This window comes from Anopheles arabiensis, chromosome X (genome assembly GCF_016920715.1).
Source record: "Anopheles arabiensis isolate DONGOLA chromosome X, AaraD3, whole genome shotgun sequence".
Lineage (NCBI taxonomy): Eukaryota > Metazoa > Arthropoda > Insecta > Diptera > Culicidae > Anopheles > Anopheles arabiensis.
Genome location: NC_053519.1, coordinates 10,430,955 through 10,443,403, shown reverse-complemented (window position 1 = coordinate 10,443,403; position 12,449 = coordinate 10,430,955). Strand labels below are relative to the sequence as shown.

Below are 12,449 nucleotides of genomic sequence, written 5' to 3'. Positions count from 1 at the left end.
AAAAAAGCCAGCTATGTTTCCTGTGCCATAGCCATGGCACTATCATACATGATATTCAGCGATTACTGACTTTAAATCTTAATATATTGTAGCACATAATTGTGGATAAATTATCATAAACGCAAAATAACAATTGATTAGATCAATATAGTGTAGCCAAATACATTTTAGCTACAATGTGACTTTTCAAATCAGTTTTTAATATATAGCAGACATTAGTAAGAATATGCCTTAAATGTCAACATATGTTGTTAACATGATCGCTATTTCATTTTCATCAATGAAGCATATTGTTAAATACAAATCTATACATAACATTGAAAGTTTGGTTATCCGATGTAATGATCCAAATAAAAATAAAAAGTAATTATTTTAATCACCCTTTATTTTGTTTGCATTCAATTACACTTTCTTGGGGGCAATTGCCACAAAAAATTTATAGCTTGGACCGTAAGGAAACATAAACAAAAAAGGTAGTGCGCTCAAAGTGTTGAACATATGGTCGTTCCGTACTTCGATTGGACGCTGCTTATCCTTCGCTTGGATGGCAAGCTTTGGTCTCTTAAACGCCTTAGGCTCCTTTTGTGGTGCTTGGGTACAGCGAAAGCCAGGATCGACCTGAAATTATCTGTTTGAACTCGATATTTACTAAAATATTCGACGAACGAAAGAAATATACAAATGAAACCTCAACAAGCAAATTTGATTAAGGAAAATCCCACATCCCTTTCGTTTTACCTTCTCATCTCAGGTATGATCCCATTCCTTCGCATGTAGGACAACATTGTCTGCTAGCTTTTACGTAAAAATTTTATTTCAGTATAAAAGGACACTTAAAAATATCCTGAATTATCTGTTTATTTTTTTTCTTTTGCATCTTTCAATTTCTTTTCCCTCGCTCTCTTTCTGTTTCTGTTTCTCTCTCTCTTTCTCTCTCTCTCTCTCTTTCTCTCTCTATCTCTGTTTCTCTCTCACACGCACGCGCTCCTTCACTCGTTTCTTTCTTTCACTATCCCTTTCTCCCGCTCGTTATTTCACTTACTGCTATTATAATATGTTCTGGCCGGATGTGCTTACCCGTGTTTTACTCCACATCCCAGCCCCAGCAGTCGTACCTTAAAACCCCTGCGCGCCGGTGTTACGTGCAAACTCGTTTGCTCGCCTCTAGCTCTCAACGGGTTTTCCTAGCTTTTCTCTTGCTTACTGAGGGGAGGGGCTTTTTCCCCATTCCTTTCCCTAATTGCTTCTTCCTGTTCTTCTTCTTCTTCTTCTTCCGACTCTTCACTCACTTTCCAACCAGCTTGGAACAGATTCGTGTGCGGGCGGGGGAGGGGTAGCGCTTCGCGTGGCAGATCACCCCAGATCAGCTATCAGTGTAATAATAATAATTAAAAAAAAAAATACTACTTTCCTAATCTACTAGGCTAACCTGCCTACCCGCTCGAGCCCGATCGGCTGAACGGTTGGTGTCAGTGGATGAACCGGAGCAAGAGCGCCATCGGTCGCCGGCCGCATACACCCCTAGGCAGCTAGGACGAGCTGTTTTCCGTGCTTCCCCCGGTGTGTGTGTGTGTGTGTCCCGGCAGCAGCAGGCACAACACTCTCCCCTTTCATTGCAAATTGTGCAATTTTGGTAATGGAAACATAATTGGGGGATACCGTGAGGGATACCCGGAATAAATTAGACCGCTAAGAAAGGGAGGTGCGCGATGGTGCTGCAGGAATTGTGCTCCCCCGGGGGAAGCAAGGGACGGGAAAACAACTCGGGCGAGCGTACGCGCTGTCGCTCGGGTTCATCGCACACTGAGATGCTCTCGTACGTCTTAGAAATTGCGCCTGTCTGGATCGCGGTTTGCTGTTCCTTTTCCTCTTGTTTTTCAGCCCCCTTGTTTCAGGTTTCAAATTTCGCGAATCTCGCTGCCGCTGTCACCACGCGGCGTCCCCGCGTTAACGTTGCGCGGGCCCCCACGTGTGCCAGCGGCTGATAAATGCTTTTCCTTAACTTTTCCTTTCTTATCTCTCTGGCTGTTTTGTTCGTGTTGTTTCTCCATCCATTTTCCATTTTCGTTTTCGATTAGGTGGTCCAGGGGGGGGGGGGGTTTAAAAATGTTTGAGCTTGCATCTGCAGCATCAAACTGGTTATGTTATGGTTGTATTCAGGTAGTTGAGGGTGAGTCTGATATAGTTGGCGATGGCCCTGCCTGAGTTCAACTGGTCGAGAAGGAGAGGCGGAGGGGAGGTTGGTTGGTTTTCGTAACTGTGTGCGTGTGTGTATGAGTGGATGTGTGTGTGTTGACTAACTTTTTCGACGATTGTAGGGTTTGCTGTTAGAACTAGATGCACCGAAGTTGTTGCAATGGGACATTAAAAAAAAAACTCAAAAGAAAATGGGACTCAACGACTCCCGTGCCAAACTCAACGCAAGCTTTTCCTCTACATGTAATACACCTGCTCCCGTCTACTACTCCTGAACGTTGTGTTATGCGCAAATTTTGTTCTTGTGGATCATTTTTACAGCCGCACTTGGTTCTTGCTTTGCTTGCGTGCTGGCAATCCGCGTGCCATACGTTTTGACAGACGAACGAACCCCCAGCGTGTACAGTGCTTTGTGCTGGGGGGAGGGGAGTTTTCGTTAAAGTTATGGCAAAATATACAGTGATAAAAAGATAATCGTAGCAGTAATACAAATACAAATTTAACAATAATATTAAAAATAGCTATACCATTATCGCAAGCGTTGCTGGTCGTTAGCAACACACACGAACCAAAAAAAAAAAAATATAAGAAAGCACTGTCGGGGTTATGTTTTTGTTTTTTTTTTTTTGTAACTGGTGAGTGAGGCAAAACTATGCTCGAACTATGTGAAAGCACTTTGAGTGATCCTAAATTAGAGCGAATTGTAGCAAAACGAAGTAGAAAGACACAAGTACAACTCCAAACTACGTTAACGAGCCACTTGCTACTGTACTAACGCGAATTTCAGGTGAGGAAAAGGGAAATCTATTAGGGGAAGGTACAGCGACGTCGAACTTTCGCCATTGACGTCCGTTACACACACACACACGCACACACAGAAACACACACTTCCACACGCATACACACAAACACTTCATTTAAACAAAACACAATATCCTTCATGGTGTGTAGAAACAGCTTTGTTTAACGGTACCCCATCTGATAGATCGAGTAACACTTTTAAGAATGTGGAATGTTTGGATTGTAGTTCCTGCTTCAACTACCATACAGTCGACATTCTAGAACTGGGGTGTACGAATCGGTATTTTTCTCCTTGAAAGACGGAACCAACAAAACACTGAAAGCAGGAAACTAAACGAATTTGCTTCCGAAAAAAAAACATAAAACGGCGCCATGTCTATTGCCAAATGTTCAAGCGATCGTACAAGCGATCGTTTTCGAACTACAGTGCACGGGGAAGGAACCACTGTTCCTCCCACACAGTCATCACTGCGCTGTGAATGTTCGAAAAGTTCGCCGGGCCGAGCGTCCGAGGGAGTGCAAATAACCATCGGGCTGCCGGCCCCTCGTCAACACTACGACCGGTCAATCATCGGGCTCTGGGCGCTGCACGTTGATTTGCAAGGAGACCAAAACCTACTCAATGAACAGAGAGAAAAAAAAGGATAATAGCACTCACACAACTGCCCCTGTAAGGCGAGGGCGCAACGGTGTGCGTGCCCTCGTGCGTGCGTGTTTGTGTGTGGATTTGCTGCTTTGTGCGCTGCCCAAAGGTGGTGGAGTCGACGCGATTGCATCGACGTTTGCGCACGGCTTGGTAACAGTCGAGCGTTTGAAAAGACCACGTGTCAAGCAGCTTCCGGGCCATACGGGTCTGGCTGGCAGATGTTGGGCCCGGCCTGGTTGGCACATCGGTATCAACGTCTTGGGCCGTGGGTCACTCGTGTCCGTGAGTCGTTCGATCGACGATCGAGTTATTGAGGCGGGACGGGAACGGTACCGCATCAAAAAAAGGGGAAAAGGGGAATGCGATAATAAAAGAAAAAAGAAAGATCTAAAAACATTTACCGGAAAATCGGAAACAGGAAGCAATGGACGTGTACCGTTCTTGACCGCATTGTATGGCGCTTGTATCGGTTATCGGTCTTGTGCGCTAGTGTGTACATGTGTGTGTGTGTGTGTGTGTTTGTGTGTCATTCCTACAGCCGTAATGATCTACCCTGAAAAAAACGTCGTCGCGTACCGTCGTCCTACTATCAGCTAGTGTTGTGTAAAGTGTGTGCGTCCGTTTGCCACCCATCTCAGTCCTTATTTAGGGTTACTTAGCTCCTAATATCGTGCGTCCCGTTAGCGCCACTCTCTCTTTCTCTCTCTCTCTCTCGCTATATTCCGTATCTGTCTACCGATCTTACTGTTCTACTCATACGCTGTAGTGCGCGGTCCATGTGCGCTCGGACGAGCGTAGCACGCGTTCAAGAGTCCTCTAGAATCCGGTCCAGCGGGGCCGGCGTTTCCGCTCATCTCCTTCTGGCGGCCGCCACCGCAATCATCTGCTGCAGCATCGGCTCGGGGCTGCAGGCCTTCGGTTCGCACTGCATCTGGCCGTCGCCTCCGCACCTGAACGCAGGACAAGGAGAGCAAAACAGAAAGGTAGGTTTAGTAGGCGTGTTGCGCGGTAAACGGGTACGGTGGAGGCAGTTCGGGGAATACTTACGTGCAGCGCATGCACGGACCGGACGCGGACGCCACGGTTTCGCCGACGTTGTACGGCTTGCCCTGTATCTGGCAGCCGCGCTTCTGCACGTGCCCCTTGTACGCGTGGGACAGGAAGTGCGGCGGCAGCGTGGTGGTCGTGGTGGTCGTGCTGGTCGTCACGTTCAGCACGGTCGCCATCGACACCGGGCACTCGTACCGCGGGCAGCAGAATCCGGCGATCGGCTCCTCGTTACAGCCGCTGATCGGCGGCGGACACGACTGCTGCAGGCAGATGATGTCGCTGCGGAAGCAGAAGCAGAAGTCGCACGGATCGTCGCGCGGGATCTGCTGGGCGGACACGTACAGCTTGCCACCGTAGCGGCAGGTGCCCGGCCCGAACGCGGCCGGATCCTCCTCCTCTCCGTAGTCATCCTCGTACGAGGACGGCGGGTAGTGGGGCGGCATGTGACCGTAGCCGGTGTCGTAGTGCTGACCAGGCGCACCGTACGACGGTCCGACCGTTTCCGGCTGCTGCGTCGGTTTCGCCGGGCTGCTGCTTTCCTCGCTCACTCCAACGACTTCAGGCTCCGGCACCTTCTGCTGGTCGTCATGTTCGTCCTCGGTGAAGGTTGGCTTTACTGCTTCCTGCTGCTCTTCGCTGTCATCACTGACCGGCTGTGGCTTCTCGGGAACAGCAGGCACGACGGCCTGTTCGTCCACCTTTTCGTCCAGCTTGTCGTCATGTGCCGCGACTGGTGCAGCTACGGTAGATGATGCGAGATCTTCTTGCGTCGTCGTTGCGGGCTGCGATGACTCTCGTACGGGTCCGTCTGTCTCCGCTGCCACCGGTTGAGCGGTGGTAGCAGCTGTCGACGTGGTCGTCACGGCCGGTTCCTGCGAAACAACCTCTTCCGGAGCTTCCGAGTGTTGCTGTTCCTCGTCACGATTGATCACATCAACCGCGGCAGCAGTAGTTTGAATCTCATCCTGCGCCGGTTTGGAGGTAGTTGTGGTGTCGGCGTGCGCGGCCGTCACTTCGGTCGACGTCTGTTCCGCTTCCTGCTGCACAGTGGTTGGCTGCTCGGTGACCTGCGAGTCCGACTCGGCGGCGACCGTCGTGTACACTTCAGGCTTGGGAGTGAGTTCCTCTGCGGACACCTCCTTCACGGGGATGCTGGCTGGTTCGGCTGTGGTGGAAACCTTTTCTGGTGCTCGTGGCGTCGTCACTGCAGCCAACGATTCTGCCTCCTCGGATGATTCATCGTCCGCGTTCAGATCGTCCGTCTGTGGCTGTTCTGCGTCGTCGTGTTCTTCTTCCGAGGTAGCTCCAACTTCCACCGCGTCGAAGGCGACCGGCAGTCCGGTGGTCGATGATACCGTTGGCTGAACCTTTTCGTCACTCTCCGGCACACTCGCCGGTGTGGTGGCCTCATCCGTCTGCTCTTCGTCCTGTGCATCACTGACGACCGTACCTTCGCTGGGAAGATCACGTTCTGGTTCGCCCTGGACTGAGGCCGCCGTGGTAGATGGCTGACTATCCTCTTCACTGATCAACGCAGGCTGTACCGTCGTTGCCTTGCCGTCCTTGTCATTATCTTGCACTTCATCCTCTTCCAAAGGTGCAGCAGTCGTTACTGGAAGTGCTGTACTGGATGGCGCGTCCTTATGCTGAGAGTCTGCCTCTGGCTCGATCGACTCGTCGTACACTGGGCTAGGTGGCTGGACCGTGGTGTTGCTTTCAGCCATCTCTTTCTCCACTGGTTTCGTGGCCTGCTCAGCGTCATCGAGTCCCGTTCGTTCTGGTGTAGCGAACGTGGTTGAGTACGAATCCTCTTCATCGGCATCACCGATCGAGGGTTCGGACAGATCGGCTTCGGGTTGGTCCTCGTGCTTATCGTCAGTTTCCGTTGCTGGAACGCGTGCTGTAGTGACGTGAACCTTTTCGTCCATGGTGTCTTCTTCCTTATCTGCTTCTGGTTCGACCTCCTCATCCAGGCTAGCGCTGCTCACCGTCGATGGCAACGTCGTGTGCTGGTCTTGCTCCTCCACAGCCTGTGGTGCAGCCGTCGTTTGTTTTTCCTGCTCAGGCTCGAACTCGACCTCATCCTCCATTGGCGCTTCCTGTTCAGGCTCAGTAGGTTTAGCGATGGCGTCCGCTTCCTGTGGCTGCGGCTGATATTTCTCGTCTTGCGTTACCTGTGGTGGTAGAGTCGTACGTGTCTGCTGTTCGTCATCGTCGTGCTCGACCTGATCGTCTTCCTGAGAATCTTTCATTACAGCTTCGGTAACATCGGCCACATTGGTAGCAGGCACTGGTTCGGTTGGGTACATTGTCTCCTCCGACACATCATTAGCAGCCTGTGCTACTGGGACTTTCGGAGGTGTATCTGTTTGCTGTTCAGTACCTTCTTCCTGGCTCTCATCATCGTCAGCAGCAGGAGCGCTGGCATCGTCACTGAATACTGGCTTTTCACTATCTTCCTTCTCGCCATCTTGCACCGGTGCAGCTGTAGTTTGCTGTTCCGTAGCTACTGGAGCAACCGTCTTGTTGTCGTCGGCAACATCTGCCGTTGTAGTTTGCTCACTGTCATCGAAAGTAGCAGCCTGCGTGGTAGCGTGTTCAGAAACACTCTGCGCGTCCAACTCCGAATCCTGCTCAACCTGCTCAACTTGCTGTTCATCGTCCGTGCGAACTGGCTTAACAAACACCTGTGGCGTAGTGGCAACCGGCACATCATCCTCCGGCTCCTCATCTTCACCAACCTTATCAGCGTGCTGTACTTCCGGATGTTCTTCCTCCACTGGCGTTACGTCAGAGTCGCTGGACGCAATCGCTGGAGTCGTCTGCTCCTTCTCATCTTGTTCAGCTTGCACAGCGGCGGGCGTCGTATTGAGATGTTCCTCGCCATGTTCCTCATCCTCTGCGCTGTCTGCTACCGCAACGCGGACTGTCGTTGAGTGAATGTCATCGGAATGCACCTGCTCTGGTTCTGTGCCATGTTCCTGTTCATCCTGTTCCTGCTCAATGTCCTGTACGATCGCTGGTGTTGTATCAACTGGACTGGATTGCGTTACCGGCGCCGGTTGCTCTGGTTCACTATCGGCCTCAGGTTTGTCCTGCTCCACAGGGGATACCTCATCCGTTCCAGCTGCCTCCGTAGTCGGCTGTACCTCGCTCTCTTGCTCCTGTGCAACCGTTGTCGGTACCGGTTCTTGTTTGGTGGGAGCAACCGTTTGCTGCTCTGTTTCTTCAATTTCGTCGTACATTGGCACCGGTTCAGGCTTCTTTTCCGGCACAGCAACGGGCTGGATGTCTGCCTCGATTTCGTTGTCTTCCTGTTCGTCATCTCGGATCGCTGGCGTTACCCGTTCGCGTTCCTGTTCCGGCAGCTCCGGTTTAGAGGTACTTGGAGCCATGGTTTCTTGCTCCGCCCGTGGAGTAGTGCCCTGTTCAGCATCCTCTTGCTCCTTGATCTGATCCACCGGCTCTAGCGGGACCGTTTCCTGAGGAATTTCGGCAGGCAATGGCACCGCGGCATGCTGTTCAGTATCGTCCAGCGTCGGCTTGAAGATTGGTTCCTCCTGTTCCTCATCATCCTCTTGCGGGAAATGGAAACCACCGTCCTGTTCCGGCTCCCCACCGACTGGGCTGATCAAATTGTCATCGTCCGTTTCCTGCGCATCAACTGCTTGTGGCTTCGCTGCATCCTCAACAGGCTTCACCTCATCATGCGTTGGTTGCACAGCATGCGATGTTGAAACTTCTTCTTCCAGCGTTGGTTTCACGATCGGTTTGTTGTCTTCTTCCTCGTCGACGCGGTAGATAATTGCATCATCGACGGCATTTGATGAAGCTGTGGTGCTATGTGCTGCTGCCGCTTCGGTCGCCTTGCTCACATCTTCATCAACTTCCTGCTCCATGGCTGTCTGGACAGTCACGGCGACAGGTACGTCGGATTCCTTCTCACTGGTTACGGACGACACGGTGGTGCCTGGCTGTTCGTCATCGTGCGCTTCGCTTGGCTTGTGTGTGGTTTCCGGCTCATGGTCATACTGTGTCGAAGCTTCCTCCTGAACGGTTGGCCGTGAGGTGGTTGCTGCCGCAGACTCTTGAGCATTATCTTCAGTTAATTCCGGTTCATCAGTTAGTTTCACCTCCTCGTGTTCCTCTTCTTGGAGCTCGTCAGCAGCAGCAGCAGAAGCAGCTGGCTGCGTTGTGGTTTCAGTCTTTTCAAGATCGTCCTGCTGCTCTGAAACCGTTGTAGGTGCAACTGTCGTTTGAATCGTTTTACGCTTAGTTTCGATTTCCGTAACTGATTCCTCCTGTTCCGTAGCTGTCTCAGTGGCACGAGTTGTCGTTGCTTCTTGGGCCGGGCCCTCTTCGTCTTCCTCCACTGAGGATGGCTTATCGGCACGGACTGTCGTACTGGAAGGTTCATCATCGTCCTCCGCCTGATCGTCAGAGCTTTGCGGTTGATCTTGTTCCTGCGCAACTGCTGCTTCTTCGTCGGCTTCCACAGTGCGAACTGTCGTTGGTGCTGGCTGTTCCAGCTTCTCATCCTGTTCGACCGACACCGGCGTATCTGCTGCGACTGAGCTAGATGTTGTTACTCCATCATCGGCCTTACTAACTTCCTGTTGCTTATCGCTGCTAATCGTGCTAACCGTAGTTGCTTGGTCCTTATCATTTTCTACCTCATCGGCGACAACGGTCGTTACACGCTTATCCTGTTGATCGGTTTCCACGCCACTAGTAGTGTCTTCGGGCTTGGCATCATCGTCCCCTCGCTGTCCCTCTTCGACTACGCTGTCCTCCTCAGGTTTTACGACCGAGGCAAGCGTCGTTCCTGTCTCCTCAGCGAATGTCTTGGCCGTGGTTACTTGCTCCTGTTCGTCTTGCTCTGCTGCCACACTTTCGTCAGACTCGGGGCCACGCTCTGCAGTGCGCAACGTAGTACCCTCTTCCTGGAGCGCAGATTCCGTTACGCTAGCTTGTGTAGTTGCGGGCGCGGCATCCTGTTCTGGTTGCTCCATCTTTACTGGATCTTCTTGTGCTACATCGTCATCCTGCGTGCTGACCACCACCGGTACCTTGGACGGAGCTACCGTGCTCAGGATAATTTCATCGTGATAGTCTGCAGTCGTTGGCCGGTTGCCGGCGAAGAAGTTAATGTGCGTTTCACCGTGAGAAGGCTCAGTTGGCCGGTAGGGCTTGAACACCTCATCATCCAAATCGGCCCCAGCGCTATCGCTCTCAGCTTCCGATGGCTTATCCGATACATCATCATCGTCCTCCTCATCGGTGGACAGTGATTGCGAATCGCTGGCAGGTGCTTTGGTTGTTGCTTCGGCGGATTCGACGTTGGAAGCGCCCGAGTCGGATGCGCTGACATCAGCCGACACCTGTTCCTCCTCACTTTCAGCATCGCTTTCGGTAGAAGCTTCAGTCGACTCAACTGAGGCAGAGCTCACCGTTGTGGACGCCTCCTTGGGGCAGCTGTACGATGGGCAACATTCACCCGGCAATGTGCTCTTCGGGGTGCAGTCCGCGCTAGGAGCAGCCTCGCACCGTACCATCTCGCAGTGCACGATACTGTTGGAGCAGTGGCAAGCGACCTGACATTTACCGCTAGCTGGCACGCTGGCTCCGTTCTCGTACGTGACTCCATCGATCAGACAGTCTCCCTCGCCAGGAATCGACTCCGGGAACAGTTGGTCCGGACTTTCGTGCACGGTCTGCTGCTCGTCGTCTTCGCCAACCTTTTCGACCGGTGCTGCTGGTTCCGGTTGTGCATCATCGCTTACAGGTGTCACGACGTCCGGCTCTTCGCCGCTCTGTGCCTGGTCGTCAGCGTCAGCGTGTGTGTCCGGTACGACATCCTGTGCTTGTTCCTGTACCTGCTCATCCTGTTCATCCTGTTCGTCGACCTTCTGGTCCTCCTCCTTAGGGTGCTCAACCTTCTGGTCCTCCTCCGCATCGAGCGGAATGATTGTGTTCATTTCCACTGGCTCGTCCAGATCGGCTCCACCCTGCACAGGGTGCTGCTCCTGCTCCTGTGCGTCGTCCTCCTTGCGATCGCCAAAGGTCGGCGCGTGCTCGGTCGTCATAGAGTCGGATAGGATGTGCGAGTCGGCCTCGAGCGGCATGTTAGGCAGTATCTCATCCTTGGGTGGTTCAGGCGTTTGCTCCGTGGTGGAAGGTTCGTCCGACGTAGTTGGGACCGGTGGCAGCTCAGTCACGACGACTGCCGGTGGCAGCTCGACAAAGTCCTGCTCGACAGGCATCTGCGGCTCATCGTCAGCTTTTTGGGCTGGCTCCTTCTTGTCTGTGCTAACTACTGCCGGCCTGTCTTGCTCTGGTACCGACACCTCTGGCTCCGATGGCTGGTACGTCTGCTGGTCCTGTTCGCTGGGCACTTCATCGCGCACTGGCACAACTGGTGTGGTGACAGCTTCCTGTTGCTCTTCCTGCTCGACCTGTACGTCTTCTTCCTTCTGTTCTTCAGGGATGTCTGCACTAGCACCATCATCATGCTCAACTGCATTTGTCTGGTCGTGATGATCGTCGATCTCGTTCTCCTTCTCATCCGCACTCGCCAGCGGTACCTGTTGCGATGGAAGAGCGGTCGTCATCGTCTGCTCAACAGTTTCGTCACGCGAAACGGTCGTCGCCTCTGCCTCAGGTGCGGCAATTTCATCGGAAGCTGGTTTTGTCGTCACCGGTGCCTCGTCCTCTTCCTCCTCGAACGGCGCTGCATCGGCTTCCGGTGCCTGTTCATCTATGGTGGGTGCAACAGTCGTGCCAGTAACATCGTGCTCCTCTGCATCAACGTCAGCGTGGCTTGTTGTGCTTTCTTGTTCCACCAACACCGTTGTCGATTGCACTGCTGGACGCATGGTTGTCAATGGAGCGTCAAGGTCAGCCACGGTTGTGGCTTCCTGCTGTTTGTCTTCCTCACTTTCGTGTGATCCCACATGGCCAGGAATGTGATCGCTTTCAGCTTCGGGTGCTTCGCTCAAGGATGGGCGTGCCGTTGTCGCTACCTGCTCATCATCAACCTTCTCCGGTACCTGAGCATCATCGTCGTCGGCTTCCTCGTGGCTATCGTCGGTCTGAACGTCCTCAAACTGTGGTACCACATGTTCCTGTTCTTGCTGATCATCCTCGCTGTCAATCTCTTCCTTCTCAACTGGCACAACGTCATCATGCTGTGGCATTGTGGTGCGCTCCACGCTAGCTGCTGTGGTCGTTAGCGTCGCCTCAGACTGCTGCTCATCCTGCTCAGGTTGAGCCTTATCGAACGACTGTGCTACCTGTTCCTGTTCCTCTTCCTGCTCTTCAGCGTCGTCCGCGGCAGCTGTAACCGCTGGCACTGTAGTCGTCATCGGTGCGGCTGCACTTCCGTCGCAGATGTACTTATCCGGACAGCACTGTCCGGCTGCTGGTGGCAGTGCGGTACAGTTTTTGCCCTCGTTCTCCAGCGGCGTTCCACACTCCTGAACTGCGCACACAATATCGCCTCGCATGCAGTAGCAGTGTTCGCACGGCTTGTCCGTCATGATCAGTGCACCATCCGCGTACGTTTCTCCATTGTGCACGCAGTCCGTAGATACAGCCGGCGAGACGGTGGTCGTGAGAATGAAGCCGGGCGTCGGACGCACCGTAGTAGTATGTTCGTCCTCCAACATCAGGGTCGAATCCTTGTCGTGATCTGTAAAGGTTGAGCATAGGTTGGTTTAAGGTTGGATCTCATATCAGCTGTTGCCAGCAAGTAGAT

At 52.7% G+C, this 12,449-nt stretch overlaps 1 protein-coding gene across 4 annotated transcripts in view; it reads right to left on the bottom strand.

Annotated features, from left to right (window-relative positions):
• Positions 1-791: 791 nt before the first annotated feature.
• LOC120905488 (microtubule-associated protein futsch) overlaps positions 792-12,449 on the bottom strand; it is a 38,444-nt gene continuing 26,786 nt past the window's right edge. For all 4 annotated transcript variants that reach the window (XM_040316309.1, XM_040316312.1, XM_040316311.1 and 1 more), the window contains exons 6-7: positions 4,691-12,383; positions 792-4,593 (exon numbers count right to left, since the gene is read on the bottom strand). In XM_040316309.1, coding sequence (XP_040172243.1) covers positions 4,494-4,593; positions 4,691-12,383 — 7,793 coding nt within the window. In that variant the 3' untranslated portion in view covers positions 792-4,493. The remainder of the gene's footprint in view (positions 4,594-4,690; positions 12,384-12,449) is intronic.